The 25,548-nt window shown below is 36.2% G+C and overlaps 3 protein-coding genes across 3 annotated transcripts; 1 reads left to right on the forward strand and 2 right to left on the reverse strand.

The window, feature by feature from the left end:
• Window positions 1-5,047: 5,047 nt before the first annotated feature.
• fzd2 (frizzled class receptor 2) lies at window positions 5,048-7,521 on the reverse strand. Its single transcript, XM_051099592.1, has one exon. It carries the CDS (start codon window positions 7,314-7,316, stop codon window positions 5,664-5,666), a length of 1,653 nt encoding a protein of 550 aa, XP_050955549.1. The 5' UTR covers window positions 7,317-7,521; the 3' UTR covers window positions 5,048-5,663.
• Window positions 7,522-9,881: 2,360 nt separating this feature from the next.
• On the forward strand, window positions 9,882-18,655 carry moto (minamoto). Its single transcript, XM_051099395.1, is given in 9 exon segments — window positions 9,882-10,061; window positions 10,365-10,484; window positions 10,851-10,999; window positions 11,526-11,639; window positions 12,752-13,034; window positions 13,036-14,439; window positions 16,240-16,374; window positions 16,677-16,857; window positions 17,561-18,655. Coding segments are annotated over 9 exon segments (2,571 nt in total). The 5' UTR covers window positions 9,882-10,055; the 3' UTR covers window positions 17,740-18,655.
• Window positions 18,656-20,799: 2,144 nt separating this feature from the next.
• Window positions 20,800-24,139, reverse strand: ccdc43 (coiled-coil domain containing 43). Its single transcript, XM_051099938.1, has 5 exons — window positions 23,951-24,139; window positions 23,407-23,500; window positions 22,392-22,527; window positions 22,244-22,293; window positions 20,800-21,494 (listed from the first exon to the last, which is right to left on the reverse strand). The coding sequence occupies exons 1-5, from the start codon at window positions 24,122-24,124 to the stop codon at window positions 21,307-21,309; spliced, it is 642 nt and encodes a 213-aa protein (XP_050955895.1). The 5' UTR covers window positions 24,125-24,139; the 3' UTR covers window positions 20,800-21,306.
• Window positions 24,140-25,548: the final 1,409 nt, after the last annotated feature.

The following is a 25,548-nucleotide window of genomic DNA, read 5'->3' on the forward strand; positions in this document are numbered from 1 at the left end:
GCAGGAGCGAGCGGAAAAGTGGGCATTTGTGAGCCTCCGGGCTCTCTGGGCTGCCCTTGGGAACAGAAGTCCTCTCCTAGCTGGATTTGGGAACAGAGTCTCTCTCTGGGCTGAACTTGGAAACATGAGCCCTCTCAGGGCTGGACGGGGAAATAGGAGTCCCCTCTGGGCTAAACTCAGGAACAGGACTGACAGAGGGCTCTGACGAAGAAGGGAGGAGAGGATCTCCCTCCGCCTTCCATTTACCCAGATCCACAATTGGCCCACCCTCAGCCATGGTGCAGTGGGCGGAGGCCCTCTTTGCGATCTCATGTGCCACTTCCCTCCCTCATGCTGGGCGTGGTAGCTGGCTCTCGCACCTGGTCTGACGTGCAGAACCTGATTTTTGAAGTACGACATGTTCCTGGATCAACATCTTTGTAAGACCAATCATTTGAAAAAACTGCGGGAAGATGGTGGGCTGGGCCCTGGGTCAGGAGTGGAACTGGTGAGATCCTCCTGGGAACAGATGGTGAACGGAGATCAATTTCTCCATGAAGGCGGCAAAATCCACTCGAGGACTACCTTCAGACGACGGTGCTCTGCACGTGGGGTTCAGGTAGTTGGTGAAATTAACGAGGGCCAGAAACAGTCTGGTATGGTCCACAAGCGATCCAGCAGGAGTAGGAGGTATTTCGGGCAGGAGAAGGGGTCGAATGGATCCATAATGGCAGAACAGAAAACAAAACACTGGACAAAAGACGGAAAACAAACGTAGGGGAACACGCAGGTTAAACTGTTTGTTGGTCGGGTCATCTGTCACGCACTATATCGGAGAGAACGATGGAGACAAGGAGTAGCAAAAACAGTCTTTAATAATTCCACACAATGGGTAATCCAAACCAAAGAGGGGAGGAGACACACATACACAGCCATGTAGACCCGACAAAGGAGGAACGCAGACTGGAACTTAAATACATGGGGTAATTAAAGGAACACAGGAGAACGGAATGAGACACTAGGTCATGGAGCACATGGGGAGGGAAAACACAACAAAACAGGTCCATAATCCTGACATATTAACATTGTTTTCAGAAAATAGTTTTCAGATGTAATTTTTAGTGTAAGGTTCTAAATAGTTTACTTTGTATTGATTTTGTTTTTCTTATTTAACAAAATTTTGTAAAGTTTGTTTAAAAAAAAAAACATGCTGAACTGAAAACAAAATTTATTGTACAATTATTATTAATATATATTAATATATTATTAATAATTTTGCATAATAATTTTGCATTACTAAATCAACCTAAATACATTAATGTATACCGACAAAAATTGTTAAATCAGGTAAAAATAGCTCAGTAAGGTAACAATTTCAGGTTACTATTTTTGTGTTATGAGCTAATAAAATAAAATAAGTAAAATAAAACTCATTAAAAATGGTAACACTTTACAATAAGGTGTCATTTGTTAACATGAACGAACAATGAACAATACATTTATAACACAATATATTAATCTTTGTTAATGTTAGTTAAAAATCGTCATTTATTGTTTGTTCATGTTAGTTCACTGTGCATTAACTGTTAAGCACAACTTGTGATTTTATTAATGCTGAAATTAACTTTAACTATTATGATGCTGTAAACGTATTGTTCATTGTTTCATGTTAACTAATAAACATTATTGTAAAGTGTTATCAAAAATATATTCTCTTTCTACACAAATGAAGATAAAGCAAGTCAGTTTTACTTTATGTTGTTTTTAGGTTGAATATTTTTACTGAGAAAAACAATATGCATTATAAAAATGACAGGACAGTTTCTACTCGTTGAGATTTTAGGGTGGATCTATTTTCTTTTCCCTTCGTCTGTGTCATGACATCATCTCCAGGGGAGTTGAATTACTGGTCTATATCTTTCGGGGGATTCCAGCGTTGCAAGTGTGTGTGCACCGTATGAGCATTTGCGCTTGACTACATGTTTGGAGAGATTATTCAGAAGGAGAGGACGTATCATTTTACTGTTAACACTCATAAACACACATACCTACACACAACATTTTCCATTAACACCCACGGGCTCTCTCGTTCGCCATCGTACTATTTGAGGTATCTGTACCCTCCATCAGCTCTGCTACCAGGATTACATGTGTGTATTTAACAGATGTAATGGAGAGCGTGTATGTGCAAAGCAGCGGTTCTCAGCTGGTGGGCTGTGACTAAACATGGTTTATGCTGACTACACTGTGTTTTGTGCGGTGAATTGTTAGTTGTATTTCAGAGCTGATATAAATAAACGTCAAAGTTTGATTTTTAGGACACTTTTGTTACTTTTACAAATTAAACAATTTTGGTTTGGTTGTCATTTGATGTTTATTGTGATGTGTGGGTTCTGATGCAAAGCCAGCTGAGAATCACTGATGTAAGGTCTATTTGTTGCAAACACCAAAAGTTTGTGAACACACAGATGAACGCTTGTTTGAACAAAAACTATAAAAATAAAAAAGAAAAACCATCTTCACCACCAGCATTATAAATGTCTAGAGTGTTGACTGTATGTACCATGCAGTATCATAATAGCTATTTATTCATCCAGAACACAGATGATTAGAAGATAATGTAGAGATATTTTGTGTTATTTTGGGATACTTATTGGATTTTGAGGCCTAAGCTTAGCATTACTTGTGCTTTCTCAGCTGATGTGATTTACAAGTTATACTTAGTTGCTTTGGTAAGCAACCATCTGCTGTAGTAAAGACATTTATAATGTTACAAAAAATTTCTACTGGAAATAAATGCTGTTCTTTTGAACTTTCTGTTCATTAAAGAATCCTGAAAAATACAGGCTTACACAAAAATATTAAGCAGCATGACTAATGTCTCCTGAGTAACAAATTAGTATATTAATTTCTGATGGATCATGTCACACTAAAGGCTGCTTTGCCATGACAGGAATATTTTAAAATATTTTCAAACAGAAAGAAGTTATTTTAAATTATTTTTTTTAATTAATTATTTTAAATTAAAATTAATTTTTCACAATATTATTGATTATACTGTAGTTTTTAAATGCAACTTTGAGAAACATCTTTAAAAGCATTAAACATTTTAGCTAACTTTTGACAATGTGATATTTATATGCATTTTCCCTAATACATTGACTTAAACTACCAGTAAGATTTTTAATGTTTTTTAATGTTTAAAGTCTCTTCTGCTCAACAAGTCTGTATTTATTTGACCCAAAGTACAGAAAAACAGTAAAAGTAAAAATATATGTACTATTTAAGTGAACTGTTTTCTTTTTGAATGCATTTTAAAATGTAATTTATTCATGTGATTTTAGCATAGATTTTTTAGCATCATTATAGAATTTCTTTGACATTATAAATGTTATTATCATCACTTTTGATCAATTTAAAGCAACCTTGCTAGATAAAAGTATTAATTTCTATAATTTCTTATTTTTTTTTACAAAAGCTTTTTATTTCAGATAAACGCCGATCTGTGAATCTTTCTGTTCATCGAAGAATCTTGAAAAATATACTTAACTGTTGTAAATATTCACAATAATGCTAATAAAAATGTTTCTTGAACAGCAAATCAGCATATTAGAATGATTTCTGAAAAATCGTGACACTGAAGACTGGAGTAATGATGCTGAAAATGTAGCTTTGATCACAAGAATAAATTACATTTTAAAATATATTCAAATAGAAAACAGTTATTTTAAATAGTCAAAATATTTCACAATATTACTGCTTTTGCTGTATTTTGGATTAAATAAATGTAGGCTTGGTGAGCAGAAAAGACTTCTTTAAAAAACAAAAAATCTTACTGTTCAACAACTTTTGACTGGTAGTATAAATGCTCAAGAAAATCATAGCTCATGGACCTTTTTATGTATTAATTCTAGTGGATACAAAGTGGTGAAAATAAAAACAGGATATGAAGTACACATGGAAAGTGGTGCATGTTAAATAAGTAAGATTTGGTGTAAAAGGAGAAGGCAAACATTGTATGAGGGACTGAGCATGAAATTGGCTGCCCAGGGGCATGCATTAGATTAGCAACCTGAGCTCACAAACATACACTCGCAGGCCAAAGCCAAAAAAGACATGAAAATCAATCAGCCTTATATGGATTCAGAGAAGGTTAAAAGAAAAAAAAAACCCTGCACCTTAGAAAAGCTTCGTACTGATCAGTAACAGACTACTACACTCCACCATTTCAGTAAAGCAGGCTGGTTTGTGCGCACACACACTCACACACACACACAATCATTTCATCATGTGCTTTCCATTTTTTCCCTGCATGCCTCAGCTCTCAGGACCATGCGAGAACCATTTGCTCCTCAACGGCTGCCTGTTTCACACTACAATCAAAAGAGAAAAAAAATACAGCACACACACTCTCTCTCTCTGTCTGACTCACACACAACCATTCCAAACTCCGGGTTTAGGATAGTGTTTGTGGAAAAAGAGTTTTAAGATCTAGTCCAAATATAAAGAATGGTCAATTACAGACATATGGATTATATATTTGAATAAGAGTGAATTATTGTAGTAGCTTTTATGCTAAAACATGCTTAAAGGGACAGTTCATCCAAAAATAAAAATCCTGTCATTTATTCTCTCCCTCCTATGACTTTCATTCTGTGGAACACAAAAAAAGACATTTTGAAGAACCTTTTTTCCATACAATGAACAGCATTAGAGTCCAAAACATTAGACTTCACTGGCTTTCATTGTAAGTACAAAACTTTTTTAAACGTTCGTTAATGCACTGAACTAACATAAACAACGAACGACTGTATTTTAGTTAACTAACATTAACAAACATTAAAAAGAGACTGTAATAAATGTATTGTTCATTGTTCGTTCATGTTAGTTAATACATTAACGAATTTTACCAAATGACACTTTATTGTAAAGTGTTACCCATTTTTTAAAATATTCTTTTGTCTTCCACATGAGAAAAAACGTACTGGTTTGAAACATTTTTTAGGTGAACTACTCCTTTAAAATCCACAACACATACCATTAAAAGAGTTTTTCTTTTCTGAACTAAATAAAATTGAAAAACATAAGAGGAGTATTATTTACAACAACTTTAATTCAAAATAGAGGGACAAACATGAGTATAGAAGATATGAAAGAGAGACTAGTGGCTACAAATCCTAAAAACTACATAGTACCAAATTTTGAAACACAAAAACGTAGATTTGCTTAAATACAAATATATAATAATGTTCAAATACAGATTTTTACAAATATTATGTACAATGTTTTAATTACATTTAACAGCCTGCCGTATATTAGATAGAGGCAAGCTTTCGAGCTCTCCTCCCCCCATGGCTCTCTTAGCTCTGTCGTTTGTTGAATTCCCAGCTGGTATCTCACTTTCCAAGTTGAGTTTTTATGGCCAGCAGCTTATGAGAAAAAAAAGGGGGGCAACAGAATGGGGGAGGAAAACATTTCTGCGCTTGGTATCAAATTGGCCGTGTTTGTTTGGGGAAGTCAAGTGGTTTACGTCCCATTTCTCTTTCCACTTGAAAGTCTCTGACAGTCTAAAAATAAGTGTACAAGTAATTGCTTTCAAAATACTGATGATTGAAGGCACTTTATTGTGTTCTTGTATTTCAAAAAACATTATTGCATGAAAATGTGGACCCAGGTGTCCCGTTTCAAACGGTGGTCTCTCCTTGTCCTCCACTGGTCAAACGCGTGTAGAACTTCCTCCAAGAGTGCAGCGTCTTTCCCGACCAGATCCAGAATCCCGAAGTGATCCCTACAATGAGAGTCATGAGGTACTTGATCATGAAGACGGTGAAATCAGGGGTCATGTGAGGAGCTGGTTGCATGGGGCAAGGGATGGCCAGGCTCTTACAGTGAGTACTGATCCAGCTCTTCTCCCAGTGCTGCCTGAAGGCCTGCTCGTAAAAAAAGCAGGCGATGACGATGGTGGCGGGAACGGTGTAGAGAACCGAAAACACACCTATGCGGACCATCAAGCGCTCCAGCTTCTCTGTCTTGGTGCCGTCGTGCTTCATGATGGTGCGGATGCGAAACAGGGACACGAAGCCGGCGAGCAGGAACGAGGTGCCGATGAAGAGGTAGATGAAGAGAGGAGCCAACACAAAGCCCCTCAGGGGATCGAGATTATTTAGGCCAACAAAGCAGACGCCACTTAGCACGTCTCCATCGATCTGCCCCATGGCCAGGATGCTAATAGTCTTTACGGCCGGAACGGCCCAGGCAGCCAGGTGAAAGTACTGCGAATTGGCTTCAATAGCCTCGTGGCCCCATTTCATACCAGCCGCCAGGAACCAAGTGAGAGACAGGATGACCCACCAAATCGAAGAGGCCATACTGAAGAAATACAGCATCATGAAGAGAATCGTACACCCTTCTTTCTTCGTACCTTGAACGATGGTTTTATAGCTGTCGGGAAAAAAGCTCTCGTTGCACACAACTTTGTCCCCAAGGAAGTAGCCAGCGATATACGCAATGGACACCATGGTATAACAGCCGGACAAAAAGATAATAGGACGTTCTGGGTATTTAAAACGCTGCATGTCCACTAAATATGTGGTTACGGTGAATAACGTAGATGCACAGCACAGAGAGGACCAGATGAGGATCCAGATCCGTGCGAATTCAATCTCCTGGTCCGTGAAGAACATATAGGCCCCGTGTGTTCTAGAAGACTCGCATGGAGCACCGCAATCCAGCTCGCCTAGAAACTTATAACTGAGGTAGGAAGGAACTTTGAGCACTGACGGGCAGCGGAATGGCTTGTCCGGCGAGGAGAACAGCTGAACGCCTGGCGTTCCTGGAACGGGCATGTGAACAGGCGACACAGTAGCCATGGAGTCGTTCTGTCCCACGCAGATGTGTCCGTCTCCCAGCACTGGGAAATGTTCACATCTCAGCCGTTCTGGCCATTGAAAGCCAAACTTGTTCATGAGGGCCTCGCAGCCGTGCTTTGCCCTCTCACAAATGGAACGGCATGGCGGGATGGCTTTCTCCAGAACTGTGCAGACTGGTGCATACATGGAGCACAGGAAAAATTTAAGTTCAGGAGAACACTGTACCTTGACCAGCGGGTAAAACTGATGTACCTCCAGCCCCGCATCTTCTTGGTTGTAGTGTCCGACCAGATTTGGCATTATGGTTTGGTTATAAGCGATGTCCGTGCACAGGGGGATGGTTATGGGCTGACAGAAGCCGTGTTCGGGAACGGCTATTCCACTGTCTCCGTGATACTGTCCAGACGCCACGAAACAGCACGGCAACATCAGTGCCAAAAACAGGCACAAACTTCCACTCGTCTGCATTGTCCCGGAAAGTTCCGTCTAACTTTCACTGAAAACAATGTGAGTCCGCGAACTACGCTTTTGGTGACATATTATTTGCTAATCGAAAACAAAAAGTCTCGATGAACTCGCGGGCTAGTGTAAATCGCATACTTTGTGAGGAATATCTGTTGCGCGCAGGAGCGACTGCATGACTTTTCCCCCTTTGTCCGTCAGACTGTTTCAAGTTCCCCCTGGGCTGCCTGTTGCTGACTTTGAAGGAGGAGGGACTTCGGGGGTCTTGAAACAGATTTCTAACCTAAACCCCCATCACAAGGTCTTCAGACCAATTGAATCGCTCAAGACCCATATCAACACCATATGCCATTAGTCATCTGAAAACGTAGAGCGTTTTTTAAAAGTTTTTTTTTTTTTTGGCTAAGAAGTTTAGGTATGGAAGAATGAGAGAACGTGAATAGGGAAATTATCCTTTCTGAAAAACAAAACAAAAAAACGTCTTGTACAAAATAACATCTATCAATCAATCTATCTATCTATCTATCTATCTATCTATCTATCTATCTATCTATCTATCTATCTATCTATATCTATCTATCTGTGAGATGGATAGTAGTGACATCTTGTGGCTATGTGTTGCTAGTAACTTTTATCTTTTATCTTTTTTTTTTATTGCATCAACTTTACAACCAAACAAGGTACATAATCACATTCCAAAATATAACCAATCGTATTTAGCCTTGGTTGAGTATAACCAAAAACAAGACTGTTAAATAAGTCAAAATAAGTCAAACTTAAATAAGAAAACCAGACCAAAAAAAAAAAAAAAAAAAAAAAAAAAGCATCAAAAATAAAATACAACAAAAAGGTCTTTTAAATTAAATTATACAAATCCAAGAGAGAAGACAACTTATGGGCTTTCTTGTTTTTAACAAATTTTAAAGATTTGTTTAAGGGTTTAGATTTAATCCATCTGCAAGAAAAGACCTGCAAGAAATTGATAACAAATTCAAACTCTTTGTTTTCAAGAAAAATACCAAACATGACTACCTTCACATTGAGTTCAACATCCCTAGAAGATCACCGCCTTTTCACTTATATCACTACAGCATATCACACAAGAAGAAAACATAATCAAGTTTCAATAGTTGTTTCACAAGTAACATTCATCTTACATTACTGTCTTATCAGGTTTGTGTGTTTGTGTGTGTGTGTGTGTGCTTTTAAATATATATATATATATATATATATATATATACAATATATACAGTTTAAAATCAAGTAGGTTAGTAATATTGATGACAGTGATAGCAGTGCACTATTGAAGATAAGAATATACAAACAAAATGCATGTAGCATTTATTTATAGTATAATACTAGCTGTTCAGTGTGAATTAAATTATGGTATATTTCACACTGTGAAGGAAATTATGGCATATTTCGCATTTAAGCCCATTCGGTAGTGAAACACATTGCAATATTTACATATGTGACCCTAGACCACAAAACCAGTCTTAAGTCGCTGGGGTGTATTTGTAGCAACAGCCAAAAATACATTGCATGGGTCAAAATTATTGATTTTTCTTTTATGGCAAAAATCATTAGGAAATTAAGTAAAGATCATGTTCCATGAAGATATTTTGTAAAATTCCTACTGTAAATATATGAAAACTTTATTTTTGATTAGTAATATACATTGTTAAGAACTTTATTTGGACAACTTTAAAGGCAATTTTCTCAATATTTTGATTTTTTTGCACCCTCAGATTCCAGATTTTCAAATAGTCTTACCTCGATCAGATATTGTCCTATCCTAACAAAAAATACATCAATGGAAAGCCTATTTATTCAGCTTTCAGATGATGTATAAATCTGAAATCTGAAAAATTGACCCTTATGACTGGTTTTGTGATCCAGGGTCACATATGATTTACAGATAATTTTAGCAAATATTAAAAATCTAAAAGGTGTGCATTATAGTTAAGTAAATATCATGAGTAAATATCACTGCTTTTTTATTTTAACATATGATCTAACAGTTTATTTTAAAATCTAAAAGGTGTGCATTATAGCTGACACCTACATGAACACTTTATAGTTGGTTGCGTGAATGTAGTCATTCGATTCAAACGCTATTGAAGTTAAAAAAAATATATATCAGTGTCTTATGTAACGTTAGAGACGGTCCCTAAATTTGTAAATATCGAACGTCAAACGTCAAGCGAACTTTATACCGCTCTGAAACTAAAGAAAAGGATAAAGGATATTAATTAAGAAAGACTTATTAAGAAAGAAAATTAAGATACAGAGCAAGAGAGAAATGAGTCATTACTGGGAAATTAGTTAATTTATTGATTCTATTAAAAGAAATACATCTCCGAGGCTAAAATACATAAAAATACAAATAAACATATTTTAAGGAAAATGTATTCTTCCGTTACCAAGCCTGACTGCTTCTCCCCTCGCGACCATTTGATGGATTCTGATTGGCTAATTGAAGACGGTTTAGCCAATAGAATTGTGAGAAACTGTTGTTCGCTAGATACCGGCGCAAACTCTTTGCTTCGCGGGTACATTGGTGAAGAGAAACGGGCGAGGCGGCGGGTAGTGTCCGATAAATTTATGTGAAAGACATTGGTCGTCTTTAACTTATTTTCACAGTAAATCATTTGCTTAATTAGAACAATCGTGAACCATAAATTTCTAATTTATATCACAAATAATTTATAGAGCGAGGCCCTCTGCCAGCAAAGTTCATTGCCAATGGAGGTAAGAGCTAATTCTGAGGAAAGACTTGACTAACTAGTTCACTTTTTCTGTCTGCTTGTTAAGTTAACTTAGTTACCGACCTAATACAGATTACCAGGTGTACACATACCTGATTAAAATGTTAATTAGCCTAGTAAGAAACGTGAAGAGCAGTGACATTTAAGTTACTCATGTTTAACAAATTATAAAGGTGAAGCGAGATATGTCTTAACTCCAGGCAAAAGAAAATCCCCACAAGGCCTCATTTGCCTGGATTTTTTGTCATGTCATTATTGTTAATAATTTTTACCCTTATACTTTAAGGTTAATAATGCAGCGAAAAGCAAAATCAATGTGGATACAAATGGAGCAAGAGCAGTCTTCGATCGATTTCATAATCCAGGAACAGACTCCTACTTTTCCACTAACCTTAACAAGCCTCAGGTGAGGAAGTAGTTTTCAACTTGTGGCTTTACTGCATAAAGTAATTTAAAAATGTTTTTTATGATTTTAGTATAACTGTTATAGATTTGCCAATTTAATTTCCTTGTATGTTTGAATGTAGGGTTATTAAAATTACTCACTGTTAGAGAAAAGTTTTTCCAAATATAAAAGATGTCAAGTGTGGTCTGTTGTGAGTTGCAATAAATATTTCAATAGATATTTGAAGTGGGCTGCATTTGTAATAAGAGACTAACTAAATTGCACAGTGAATTTGGGTGACATCCTTAGTTTTGCTTGTTTTTACACATACAATTATGAAAATGTATATTTTATCTAGTTAACAAATGCTGTGCTTTTCAATTGCAGAATAGCTTCAAAGACAGCGGATTCTTGTCATACAACCCATTCTCGGACTGCCCGGTGCAAGACTGTGCACCACTGCCTTACACAGTTTGGCCAACTCAGGAAGATGACTGTAAATCAGGGAACTGGCCTCAAGTCGTACCTAATAACAGGTTAATTTTATTTTTATATGTACTGTAAAAATTGGATGTTATATATGTGACCCTGGACCACAAAACCAGTCTTAAGTAGCACGGGTATATTTGTAGCAATAGCCAAAAATACATTGTATGGGTCAAAATTATTGATTTTTCTTTTATGGCAAAAATCATTAGGAAATTAAGTAAAGATCATGTTCCGTTAAGATATTTTGTAAAATTCCTACTGTAAATGTATGAAAACTTAATATTTGATTAGTAATATACTTTAAGAATATTATTTGAAGAACTTTAAAGGTGATTTTCTCAATATTTTGATTTTTTTGCACCCTCAGATTCCTGATTTTTACATAGTTGTATCTCGGCCAAATCTTGTCAATGAAAAGCTTATTTATTCAGCTTTCATATGATTTATAAATCTCAATTTTGAAAAAATGACCATTATGACTGGTTTTGTGATCCAGGGTCACATATTAACACTAATACAGTGAGTCAAGAGGGATTTGTTATTAAATAGTAAAATAATGTTTATCTTGCATAGAAATCTGGTAGATGCCTATAATTGTGGGAGTGAGGCTGATCTTTATGGATTAGTGTCAGACATATTAGACGAACCAGATTCAATGGACCCATACTCCTCGTATGTCTCAGAGAAGTAAGTCCCTCTTGATTTATGTTACTGAAATGAAATGAATGTCATGCAGGAAGTTAATGTTTTTCTTTCTTCAGTCGAAAAGAAATGAAGGTTTTGAGGAAAACATTCCAGGATTTTTCTCCATATAGTGGACTTCAATGGGAGTCAATAAGCTGAAGGTCCAAATTGCAGTTTCAAATGCAGCTTCATCGGGCTCTACACCATCCCAGCTGAGGAATGGTGTCTTAAGTAGCGAAAAGATGTAATTTTGTAAAAAAAAAAAGAAAAAAGTACATACTTTTAAAAAAACAAATGCTCATTCCCGTAAGAAAAGGTCACGCGTGGTTAGTTCTTCTTCTGTGTACGGTTCATAAAAGGTAGGGTAGGGTGAAAAACTCACTTTCTCCTCCAACTTCAAAATAGTCTGATATTGTTGTTTTATCTATTTTTGTAAAGGGCGTTTGACTTTTTTTGCATGTTCACTTTGTAAACACTGGGTCTGAAAATGACTGATTGTTTTGCTAGATAAGACCCTTATTCCTCGGCTGGGATCGTGTAGAGCCCTTTGAAGCTGCACTGAAACAGCAATTTAGCCCTTTAAACCGCTGGCTTTTATTGAAGTCCACTATATGGACAAAAATCCTGGAATGTTTTTCTCAAAAACCTCAAAATGTTCATTTCTTTTCAACTGAAGAAAGAAAGACATGAACCTCTTGGATGACATGGTGTTGAGAAAATTATCAGTTTAGTTTTGCTGTTTGATACATACATTGGTGTGTCTTACCATATTATTTTAATGTATTATCTTAATTATGAATACAATGGTTTGTAGCGCAAACACCGTTCATGGCACATTGTTATTCTTCTCGTTATTACACTATAGCGGCTAATGAACCGTAAGTCTCATTAATAAGCTTATTTGTGCGTTGAAGAGTAAGGAGGCTAGCAACTTTTGTGTCAGTGCATGTAAATGCCCTTGTAGCTTAAAAAATAAGCATGCTAAACATTTAATTAACTGTTTTGTGTTAACATGTTATGACAGCTTTAGTAATTTCATAATTTCATCCAAAAATTCACCAGCTTTCTTTAAACTTGATGCAAAAAAAAGAACAGTTTTTTTTTGTCGTTTTTAGTAGGCTATCAACTAGTCTGAAAGGTGTCTGGTCTCCAAAGTTAACAAGAGAAGACAGGATGCAATACTTCAGTAATGAGGTACAGATGCCGCCCATTTCCGGATTCCCATCAAACCAGAATTGTCCTAAACCAGCCAGCAATATTTCTTCTCAGCCTGCAGGTAGAGAATCTGATCAGTGGGCTGAACTTCAGAATTGTAATGGTTTTGAATCTTTTGCACTTCCCTGCAATTTCCCCACCTGTAATGGAGAGGTTGACACATATTCTCCTCAAGATCTTCCTCGCCCCCCCAGGCCTGAACACACCCCCAGCGTTCAGCTCTACCCTCTACCAGACCAGGGCTGGTAAACCTGAATATATTACACCTGAGAAGGATGAAGGATACCGCAGCACCACTAACTGCCTGTCTGGTTATATAAACACAGTCAACAACTCCTTTTGCCCTCCGCAAACAATGGATGACTCCTATTTCAGTTCATCTCATGAATTTTCATATGTGAGCAAAGATAAACTGAAAAACACCCAATCGTTCTCCATGCAGGATGTCAGTAAACTGGCCTTTCTCTTGGCAGAGCAGGATATGAACTATTGCAGAGATTCTACCCAGAATGGACTTGTAGCACAGAGGAATCTTGAGGAAATCATGGCAGAGCAGAAGAGTCATCCTTTTCAAAGAATGTCAGAGTTTATTACTCAAACGCAAAATTTTAGGAGAGAGCCACCACGCACCCAAAGCGGAGCTAAAGTAGTGGATAAAAAACAAAGTCATTATACTACGAATGAGTTTTCAAGCTTTGGGCCACCAAAACCTTTTACTCCTACCATCGTTCCTCCAGCACTTCACCCAAACAAAGAAGCTGGTCTGATAGGAAGCAGCACAGCTCAAACCAGTGTGAAGCAGTACCAGCCTATCCAGTCAAACCAGTACCAAATGCAAGCTAAGATTTCAGCAAAGACCAGCAGCAACAACGAGGGGTTTGCAAAGCCATTGCTTCCGTCTCAGCAGTTGTTCCGGCCTGCAGCAAGAGTCCCAGCTGATTTAAGTCAGGGGAACATGGTAAATCTACATGGTGCGATAGGCCAGAACAATCTTGAGGATTTAAGGAAGGGAGCGGGAAATGTGGATATTTCAGATCTTGACCTCCAGCTGGAGAACAACAGCTTGCCGGCGGGCCTCATGGTCGACGGGCGTTTCTCTCAGCGATTTAGCATGAAACCCAAATTTTCTGGTTTCCCTAAACAGGCAGACAAAAAAACAGGACTCCTGCAGAATCCATTTCAGGGGCTGGGCAGTTTGTATGCAGGACAAATGAGACACAACGGAGCGATTTCAAACTCAGCCACAGCGACACCATCACAACTTTTCCCATTTCTGTACCAGATGGGTGATCCCAGAAAAAACACTTGCCACCCGATTCAGTCGCAGTCCCAGTTGCCCTACTGCTCTGTGCCCTTCATCGACATGAATGAACGTCTGCCGGATGGAGATATTTCACCCTTCAGCCCCTATCTACAAGAATGTATTGGGCTAAGCCAAGCATCCAGAGATGGGTCGTTCTCCGGGTTTCTGTCAGACATGACTTTACCTAAGTTTGGCAAGGCGTTCGGAAGCCCCAGCAGTCAGCTGCACTTTTACCTGGAAGAATGTTACGAGCAGTGGAGGATGCTGGAGAAAGAGAGAAAGCAAGTAAGTGAGTTTTTGAGTCATAATTCATGTATTCTATGTGTGAATTTTCAGGTACGTGCTGCAGTGTTAATGAATTTCTGTATTACCTTGATGTTAGCATCACGTTGGTTTCCTTGATTGGATTTTTTCATTGTCTTTTGGATTGTTGCAAAAATTAAGTTCAGTGACCAACAAAAGTTTATGATTCCTACACATTTTTTTCATCATGATAATCTTCTCAGATCAACACAACTTAAATTCTGATACCTATATGCAATCAGCAGATTAAAAAGCTCAATGAATGCTATAAACTTCAACATCACCATCTTCCAACAACTCTTTATTTAAAACATTTTCACTGATAGTTTGAGTTCGAATAGTTTATAAAAGCATGATGGTGTGAAGACTTTTGTTGTAGGGCTGTCACTAACAGTTATTTTGGTATTTGAGTAATCTATCAGTTATTCTTAGGATTAATCGAGTAATTGGATAATTATAATTATTTTTTTTGTAGTAATAAAAATAGACCTAAGCAAACAACATCCTTTAACATGACTTAAAATACATATATAAAAGCAATAAGGCAATAATACTTAGTTCAAAAAAAGTATCAAAAGCAAGTAATCATTTGGTTTTATTGAACAAAACTGTTAAAATACACAGTGTATTATAAACAATAAAGCTAATGTACATTATGCATTATATCAAATACCTACAGAGAGAGTGCCAACAGCTCAACAACATTTAATTCAAATGTCCACTTAATCTTTAATATTTGGCCATTTCTTTATGATAGAAAAGAATACAGCCACTGTAATTTCTTGAATATGTAGACATCAAAACGTGTAAAAAGTGAGGGTTTGAGCTTTTATTTTTAAATTGCGATGAACAGTTAGCATATTGAGCAAGAAAATGGTGTATTCTCCTGTATTTGCATAAGTTTAGAAACAGTTTACCTTACAAATCTGACGAAATAGTGCACGTTGTGTTCCCAGATGAACGTTATAATAAACTCAAAGTTTGAGACGCTCCACACATGTAAAGTTTTTGTAGCATCATAACATTTTGTGTAGCAGCATTTACTGTGAACAGGGCCGCTCTGAGATGCACAAACACAACCTACACATATTTAAATAATTAAAGCGCATATATTAAACCTTTAATTGAACCATAGCATTTGTGAATTCTTGACAGCATTATGCTTTATTATGATTTTTATTATGGGTTTAATATGTGGAAAGCGCCACTATTTTTCCGGTGTTTTGCCGAATACTCAACACGGGCAAAATGCAATCAAGGATTTAAAAAAATTTAATACTCGAATAGAATCATGTAATCGTTGCAGCCCTAGTTTTTTGTGGTGACCTTTAATGTCCCCCCGACAACCTCTGTAGTCTTATTTTGCCTCTTGTTTGCACCTGCCTTTTTCAAGACAAATAAAAGCTTGGAAAAAGGGGGTATTACTAATGTATTTTTTGTCATATAATAAAACTTGAATTATCTTGAACTTAACTGTGTTAACCACAGACCTTATTTCAGGTATTTAACTAGAAATCCATTCAGAAAGCTCATAGATTTCAGGATGATGGAACGGAAAGTGCTAACTTGTTTCTGGGTTTTGGTATACAAAAATTCATCATCCCTGTAGCACTCTGTTATAGCCAAAACAGTGAATTCTTTTAGGAAAATAATATATGGAAAGTACAGATCCTGTCTTGGTGAATCATGCTACTGAATTACCATGTAGTTTGCAGGCTGACCTGTTTTCATTTTACAAGCATGATGAGGTAAGAAATTAATGTAATGCGTTCTTTCTTACAGGCAGAAGCTGTTCTTTCTAAGACTTATCCAGGAAAACGCCTGTCTGTGGTGACCAGTAGTGTTTTACCCAAAATACCTCCAAACCCTACCAGACTGGACCGCCTCATTGTAGACCAGCTACGTGAACAGGCCAGGGTCAGTATTTCTCAAATTTTTGCCAAGGGTTTTCATACAGAGGGACACTAAATAGTGCTAGTGAGCCTGTATTAAAGTTATAACAATTTGAAATATATATTTAGGTTTTACATCTAATAGTACTATAGTGGTGGGTAGAAAAAAGAAACCATCAACTTCATAGAAAGTAAATATTTTATACATGTATAATTTATTTTTGCCGACTCTGATTTTATATTAGAATTAAAGTGTTTTAGACTATAATTACAGATGAAATTGGAGAATTTTCCATATTATTATGCAGAATTGCATTGTGTTTGTAGGTGACAGGTTTGCTAGGCAAGATGGAACAGTTGCGCAGTTCTCCGCTTCATGCTAATATTGGCTCAACATTGGACAGGCATCTGGAGGTCATCTACGTCACTCAGGCACGCCGCAAGGACGAATTCATCAATGCCAGCAGCAGACAGAGGCAGCCAGCGGCCTTCTTTAGAGAGGACAGGGGTTAGTGAGTCATACACTATAACAGAAGAAGGAAGTACACATCTTACATAAACTAAAGTGAAGCCATAGTCCTAAGAAAGTGGAAGATGACAGGACTTGGTGAAGTCCAACTTAGCCTTAGATTTACTGCTTAGTAAAACATTTGCTTAGTTTACTTCCAGAATAAACATTTCCTGATAAGTTACTCACCCCCATGTCATCCAAGATGTTCATGTCTTTTTTTCTTCAGTCAAAAAGACATTAGGGTTTTTGAGGAGAACATTCCAGGATTTTTCCTCATTGTAGTGGACTTTAATGGGGATCAGTGGGTTGTCCAAATTGTAGTTTCAATGCAGCTTCAAAAGGCTGTACACAATCCCAGCCGAGGAATAAGGGTGTTATCTAGCGAAACCATTGTTCTTTAAAAAAAAAAAAAAAATTATATATACACATGTACACAATTGTTTCGCTAGAGAAGACCCTTATTCCTCGGCTGGGATCATGTAGAGCCCTTTGAAGCTGCATTGAAATTGCAATTTGGACCTTCAACCCATTGATCCCTATTGAAGTCCACTATATGGAGAAAAATCCTGGAATGTTTTCCTCAAAAACCTTAATTTCTTTTCGTCTAAAGACATCTTAGATGACATGGCGGTGAGCAAATGATGAGGAAATTTTCATTCTTGAAGTGAGCTAATCCTTTAACGTGTTTCCCGTTTTACAGAGATACTTCTGTTGGCATCTGCAGTAAATGACCTGTGCAGCAGCACCAGGAAGGCCCGGACCGCTCTTTGGTGTGCACTGCAAATGACTTTGCCCAAAACAAACAGTTACCCAGAGGAGAGAGACGAGATGGGTACCTGCTCAGGCCAAGACAGTCCTGAACAAAGCAGCTTGGAGTGAGCACTGATTACCCTGTGATCACTTTCTGGCAGGTTTACAGTTTTTTTTTGTGTTTGTGTTTTTTGACACAAAGCAACATTGATCTAACCTGTCCAAAAAGGCAAAAGAAGTGATTGCATTTTAAGAAGAATTAATGAGTTAAGTTATTTCACTATAGCGATATGTTAGGCTCAGTTGTGGGCAGCAAATGGAACTCAGTTCATTAATATTTATCAGTCTTCTGTGAAAACCACCAATCAGATTATCAAATTCTCCAAAACACATGGAATTATGGCAGTAAGATCAGTACTGAGCTATTTTGTCCAAGGAGAACTGCCAGTGAAAAAACGTTTTGAGAGAGTATGAAAGAATGATTTAAGAGATGAAATGAGAAGAGCGACTTTTAACTGGCTAGTGGTGATAATGGTACAGAATGTTTGGCAAGAGTAAGATTTGTGGCTTTGGAGGATAATGGGGTATTTTTACCCCATTGACCTAGAAATGTATAAATAGTTACACAAGAAGCAAAAAAATATTTGTGTTAAAGATTTTTTTGACAGTTTAATTAGTGTCTCTTACAGCCAATTCAAAAGCTAATTTTAGGTCCAGTGATACACACATTCAGGCAAAAAACAATATTTATGATCATCAGGACGTGTTCCAGTTGTCCTTTTATTTTATTTATTTATATGCATCTTTGGCATCAGCACGGTTTTTAGTAGCCTCACTGCAAATCTTTCCCAAATCTGTTTTTGTTTTTCTCAATTCTCAGTGTTTCATCTCTATCTTTCAATGTATATGTCATCAAATTGTCTGTGATGTAAGGATACTGAATAGCTGAGAGTAACAACTCACGGACTGAAATGATGTCAACAACAGGTTACTAGAAAATGCTACAGGCTGATAGTTCATATGACGTGTACTCGTACTTGCCTTTGTTTCTTTGCTTGTGCTTTTGTTCAAGTTTAACAATTAAACTAACACAACACAAATCCCAGAACTCACAGAGTGGTGCGTAAAACTACTGTTTATTTAATTAAACATTGATTCAAAATACAATGTTAATCAATGCACTAATTAAAAAAATGCAGATCCCAGTCTGTATAAAATTAAAACCACTTGTAAAATCATTCAGCGAAGCTGCAGTGAATTTGACTGTTCACTTACAACAACTTATGCTTTAAAAGAACAGTGTTAGGATCAACCAAAAACAGCTGGTTGGCTAAGTTATGAAAGCCATTTGTAAACAAGTTCCTCACTCTCATTTAGGTTTCAAAAACCTAAACATTTACAGAGCAAATAGCATTCTTCCTTAAATGCCCACTGATATCAAGCTGCTGAGGCTTAATGGAATAAACAATACTTAAGAGTTTAGCTTGCTAGATGATTTCCATTAAAAAATCCCATTGGACATTTTTCAGTTTTGACACCCAAATATGACAAAGATTTGTAAAGAAAACCATCAAAGGTGTGCAAAACAATGTTTTGATAGATGAGGACAGTTTCACCAGTCATCAGTGTTTAAATAGTGTTTAAATCAGTGTTCATTTAGAAATTATAAAATCTTCAGCAATCGACAGTGACACTCAGAGTTTACATGCGAAGTATCCACCTTTTTCTTCAACAAGGAAGTAAGTGTATGGATGAGACTTCAGGTTCATTATCCGCTGTAGGGAAATTACGAGAAGAATAACAACATGTAGTAAATGGTAAAACTGTGTGCATAATTAAGATAAAACATTAAAATAATATGGTAAGACACACCAATTTGCAGTTGTACAGCTTGTTTTGTACAGCTAAAAATAGCTGGACATGGATGAGACCGGAAGCCAGGCCCATAAAATTTACGGGAAGAAAAAGGTAGACAGCTTCTGATAGTTCTGTCTTATAGCATCAAATTTAAAAAAGCATTTTGTGGCTGTAATAAAAAACCTACACATGCTATCAAGGCAGAACTATATTCTCTGTGATTCAAGTCAAGAGTGAACACGTGTTCATTTACACAACTCGGTTTATTGTACCAATTTTAGGGTTTTTAAATACAAAATGTTAATTATTGTGGCTGTGATAAAAGAATGCCTCAGTCGCCTGATCTTGCAAGCTAACAGACACAAAAGATATTGGTTTACCTACAGTGCAACCCATTGTAGTATATGAGAAGGCAGTCTACAAGGTATTGGCACAATATGTAGCAGCTTCAAATGAACAGTTGTCAATTGATATATATGTGCACACACACATACCCTTCTCATTTTAGGTTCATCACTGTCCTACAATAAAAATAAACCACAACTGAGACAGAAACATCCGCCAAGAGCAAAAAACCTCAAATTTGTGCATGTCGCCCATTCTCTTCCACTGATTAGTAGTTATGTTTATCTGTCTTTGGGTTGTCTCTGAGCCCTCTCCATATATTGCTACATGACGAGAAGGCTTCCATTGGTTTCTGAAAAAGCTTGTGAGCTGAATAAATAGAGATATATTTTTATATCTTGAGCTGTGTGTTAAAAATCACTGGAGTGCTACTGCAGAGCAACCTATGGAAAACATATCAAAACAGGTTCACAGGTTATTTGAAAGTCCCTCAAGGCAATAAGATGGTGATTTATGCCTTTTTTTAGACACAAGCATGTTGGTTATCCGCTGGTAAAATGTCAAAGAGTGAATTTCATAGAAATATGTTAGAGCGAATCTCATGGAAACATGTCCAGGTCACTTTTCACCATAAAAAAGTGAGTGTATATGTATAGGTGTGTGTATATATATATGTATATGTATATGTATATGTATATGTATATGTATATATATATATATATATATACACACACACATACATACATACATACATATACACATACATATACACATATATATATATATATATATATATATATATATATATACACACACACACACATGCACACACACAGTAGTTAACTTTTGAAGTGGATCAAAAAAAAGTTCATCACAGTTGTCCTAAGACAAGAACGGGTATTGTTTTGGTTTTAGGACAATTTTGATGAAAGGCTTTGATCTACCTCAAATGTTGACTGCTGTATTTTATATATATATATATATATATATATATATATATATATATATATATATATACACACACATTGTTTTTCCAAAAATGAAGATATTTTGCATAGCCACATTATTTTCATTACAGTTATTCTTTACAATTTAAATATTTATGTAATACAGTAATGACAATTAGGGTAAACAATCTTTAACGTAAATATGATTTTTGGGTTGAAATGCAGCCTGAACATGCTTTTGACAGGTTGTGTGATTTCCCCCTAAAAAAGTAGCACAACAGTCAGCACCTGTAATAAATGAATGGGTCATGATACAATTCTCACTCTGTTTGCTGGTTTGCGATTTGTTTTGTACAAGCCAATACAACAGCTAAATAGGCCCAACATTATTCAACGTTCAATAAGCAATATCGGACCCAAAAAAATAGGATATGGATGCATACATTGTTAGTTGGGATGTTGTTTGCTGAGGTCTCATTGTATTTTTCTCTTCTAGGTAAATGGTATTGTATAGTCTGCAAAAGTTTTCTTGCTCTGCATTTTCTCTCTATCTCTTGCGTTCTCCCTTCTGTGTGCGTTTCTTTTCTTTGTCTTTGCGCTCCTGCTTGGCCAGCTTGTCTTTTTCGCGTTGCATCTTGTCCTGATCTTTCTTCTTCTGCGCGTCCTCTCTGGCCTGGTCACGCTGCTGTTTGCGACGATTCAAAACATCCTCGACATTGGTGTTTTTGAACAGGGCTAGAGCGACCAGTGAAGGGAACAGTTCATGTAGATAAAGATATTTAGTCTAATCAATGCAGATAATACCACAGCTGCCTCTACAACAGTACTGGACACTAAATGTTATTAAAAAAAAAAAAAAAAAAAAAGCCTGGAGATCAGGGTAAATTAAACTTATTTTGTCTTCTGGGGACATGCAAGTATCTTCTGTAGCTTCTGAAGGGCAGTTCTAAATAAAAAAATATATATATATACGTTTAGGCAAAATAAGAAAAATGTACACATCTTCATTTGGTTCAAAAGTTTTCATCTCCAGGCTCTTAATGCATTGTGTTTCCTTCTGGAGCAGCAGTGACTGTTTGTAATAGTTACATATGAGTCCCTCAGTTGTCGTCAGTGTGAAAAATGGATCTCAAAAATCATACAATCATTGTTGGAAAGGGTTCAGATAGACAAAAATGCTAAAAAAACGACAACAAATTTGTGGGAAGAACAGCAGGCAGTTTAACTGTTCAGGACAAACAAGGGACTCATGTCAGTCAACTATCACAAAACTAAAACAAACAAACGAAAGCTGTGTATCATCCACAACACAGTATTAAGAATCAAGTATATGTAAACTCTTGAATGTTTATAAATTCAACTATTATTTTCTCTTGTGGACTATATGTAAACGTCTTATGTGAAATATCGTTCTCAGGTCAGTACTAAATCTCCTGAATTGATTGTGTTTATTACACAGTAGAGTGATGGTGTAAAAAGGATACATTTGTCGCTGGGTATCCCTGCCGTGGCTTGTTCTTCCTCCTCCTCTTCAGTACAAATGTTAAAGAAACTGCTTCACACTGTTCTCAACAAAGTATCATAGAAATAGGTACAAAATACAATATTACAACATAATTACTAAAAGGATATTCCTCCTCATCTGTGACAGTAGCATACTGGGCCAACAGGGCCTCTTTCCTCTTCTTGGCCTCCTCTGACACCTCCTTCTGTTTAACCACAATCTGTGCCTGCTTCTCTATCAAACTGGCAATGGCCTGAACCTCATCTGAAAACAGAAAAAACAAAGATCAATTTTCAAAAACAGTCACTGGGGGGAACAAAAATCCAAATTTATACTACAAATCAAAAATGTTTACATCACTATTATGTTGTATTGTGAAATAATACAGAGGATATTAAGAAAAAAAAAAGTATGAAGCTACACTAAGTTACACATACAAAAAAGTGAGAAAATAATAAATACAGCAATTATAAATATAATTTATATACAGAATGCCATACATTTTTTTGTTCAACAAGGCTGCGTTTATTTAATCAAAAATACAGTAAACACAGTACAATTTAAATCAATTATTACAATATTAACGGTAATTAACTGTTTTATTTGAATACATTTTAAAATGGAATTTATTCCTGTGATGCAAAGTTGAATTTTCAGCATCATTACTCCATTACTTCAGTGTTACATCATCATTCAGAAATCATTTTCATATACCGATTTGGTGCTCAAGTAACATTTCTTACATCAACATTAAAAAAGTTTGTGCTGCTTAGTATTTTTGGAGAAACTGAAAACTTTTCTTTTTTTGGGGGATAAATAGTCCAATAGTTCAAAAGTTTATTTGAAACGAATCTTTTGTAACATGTTAAATCACTTTACTGTCACATTTGATCAGTTTAATGCTTCCTTGCTGAATAAAAGTATTAATTTCTTCAAATCAAAAATCTGACGCCAAACTGTAGTGCATGAATTTTTAGAAGTAAATTCTGATAAACATGTTTTGCAACTGAGTATTTTTTTCTTTATTTGTCATTAAGGCATAGGAAATATTACATAAAGACACAAATGTACCACACTTACAGTTTTAGACTGGTAAATGGGGTCAGTGTGATTCACCTTTTCTAATTTCAGCTCTCCACTTACCATCTGCCTGAGTCCCCTTTACTTTAGATCTGCTGCCGCACTCGCTCCACTGTTTTAAGATCTGCTGGCAAACCTCCTCAAGCGTGTCTTCTTCCTACGAGAATAAAGTGACCTCTTTACCAACGCAAGTCTAAAACATTCATGCCAACGCCTGTATTTGGATGTTTACAGTGATTTCATACCAGTAACACTAATAACTCTCTGCACACACCTTACGTAAGCCTACATTTAAACGGAGTTTACAACATATCTGAAAGTAAGTTGCTCATATGAGATTATTTTTGAGTAAATTATAATAATAATAAACATAAATGCAGAAAATGGCAACAGGCGTTTGATCAAGTTTTATAGTTTAACTCCTCAAACGAAGGGCCGATAAAGGAATTAAGTTATAATATAGAAATGTCATTCAGGTTTATGATGAGTTAACCAGAACAACGGTTAAATTTGACAGTGTTTATAAGCGCAGAGCCACTCGTGTGAAATATCTTGACAGCTGAGTTGAGCGTGCGAGTGTCATGAACGAACGTGCGCGTGCACTGACCAAAAAAGCGGAGAGAATGCCTTGAAGAGCATCCTTTTGCTCTTCGTCACTGTCCTCTTCCTGAAGCACTCCAAGTATATAAGCTCCGTAAACTTCTCTGTCTACTTCGAGGGAGTCCAGGCGCTTGTTCAGCCAGTTTTCAAACTCCCCGGCGATTTGGTTGGGCGCCGCCATCTTGCCTGGCTAGGGTCCTGATAGTGAGGCGGGATGTCCCCACAGAATGCCAGACACAAATGCGCTAAGCTAGACTAACATTCAAAAGAAACATCCGTTCGCATCCTTTTCATTACGATAGAATTTACAAACTTAGTTATTTCAGTATTTACATTTAATATTTACGTTTTAAACTGGTAGATTACATTTATCTTAGTATTCATTTAAGTGAGTGCCGTGTAGTAGGCCTACGTGTGAGAACCTGATTTAAACATGCACATCATGTTTTAAACATGCTTTGTTTTTGTAATACACGCATCATGTGCAGGAATACGATATTAAAACAGTTGATTTTTAAACCAAAGCTCACCACTAGAGGGCAGTAGCCGCCAATGTACTACTGAAGGCCGAATTCACAGGTGCATGTGCGGATCCAGGTAAAGAGCTGTTGGATGCTGCTGTAATGAAAAAGCATATGCAGGTACTGTAATTTTTTAGTGAGTTTTTTTTTTTTTTAAATAGATTAATACGTTTGCTTCTGGTTTGGGCATTTACATTTTATACGTGTGTTTTCACGATGCATCTTTTCATAATAAGGTTTAAAACAGTGGTCTATAAAATCCATAGACATCGTATCAATATGCCGGGGCCTACAAAAATATTGTATAGAATGTTTATGTTTATGTTCAGTGAACTGTGTATGTACGTAGGTTTGCATATAAGCGTGTTTATGGATAAGATTAAGGCTGTTTCATATTTGATGCATGAATTTGTCAGGTATTTCAAATATATCTATGATCAAAACTTTGCTGAAACACCAGTTGCACACAGTTTACTACTTGCGTTTTGCCCTTTGACTGACAGTTCATACTTTTTTTTTTTTTTTTGCAAAAAACCTTTTGGCATAATTCTATTTCCAAAAAAAAAAAAAAAAATATATATATATATATATATATATATATATATATATAACACGATGAAGCTTTTAATTCTAAGACATATTATTTGGAGAAACATGTATATAAATGTTTTCTGTACTGTTATAAAAATATTACTGGTTTACATTACAAACTATCTAAATTTCATCTTAATTAAAACATTAAAAAACATTTTGTAACTTAATTTTAATATCATGTCATTTTTAAATTGTTTTTTTTTTCTTTTAGAACTTGAAATGTTAGGGAAATTAATATGATTATTATTCATGTAGTCTTATTAAGATTATTAATATTAAGTCATGTAATTACCAATTACTTCAGCCTTCAGAGTCACATGGTCTTTTGAAATCATTCTAATATGCTGTTTTACTTGCACTTCTATAAGATATTGCTATTCATTTACTTCTGTATCAAGATTGTTTACATAGTTCTTTTCATAGATATTGTTTCAAAACGATTTTCAGTTAAGTTTCAGTCATGCAGTTAAATAAACATCTTAAAGTGATG

The sequence above is a fragment of the Labeo rohita genome, chromosome 3 (assembly GCF_022985175.1).
Source record: "Labeo rohita strain BAU-BD-2019 chromosome 3, IGBB_LRoh.1.0, whole genome shotgun sequence".
NCBI classification, from domain to species: domain Eukaryota; kingdom Metazoa; phylum Chordata; class Actinopteri; order Cypriniformes; family Cyprinidae; genus Labeo; species Labeo rohita.

What these genes read in the sequence shown, in the direction of transcription:
- fzd2 (XM_051099592.1), bottom strand. Translation starts at nt 7,316, where the DNA reads ATGCAGACGAGTGGAAGTTTGTGCCTGTTTTTGGCACTGATGTTGCCG.
- ccdc43 (XM_051099938.1), bottom strand. Translation starts at nt 24,124, where the DNA reads ATGGCGGCGCCCAACCAAATCGCCGGGGAGTTTGAAAACTGGCTGAAC. An exon ending in ACTGTCACAGATGAGGAGGA is followed by an intron (nt 22,294 to 22,391) that starts ATATCCTTTTAG and finishes TAACATTTGTAC; the next exon opens with TGAAGAGGAGGAGGAAGAAC. An exon ending in AGGGATACCCAGCGACAAAT is followed by an intron (nt 21,495 to 22,243) that starts GTATCCTTTTTA and finishes TGGTCGCTCTAG; the next exon opens with CCCTGTTCAAAAACACCAAT.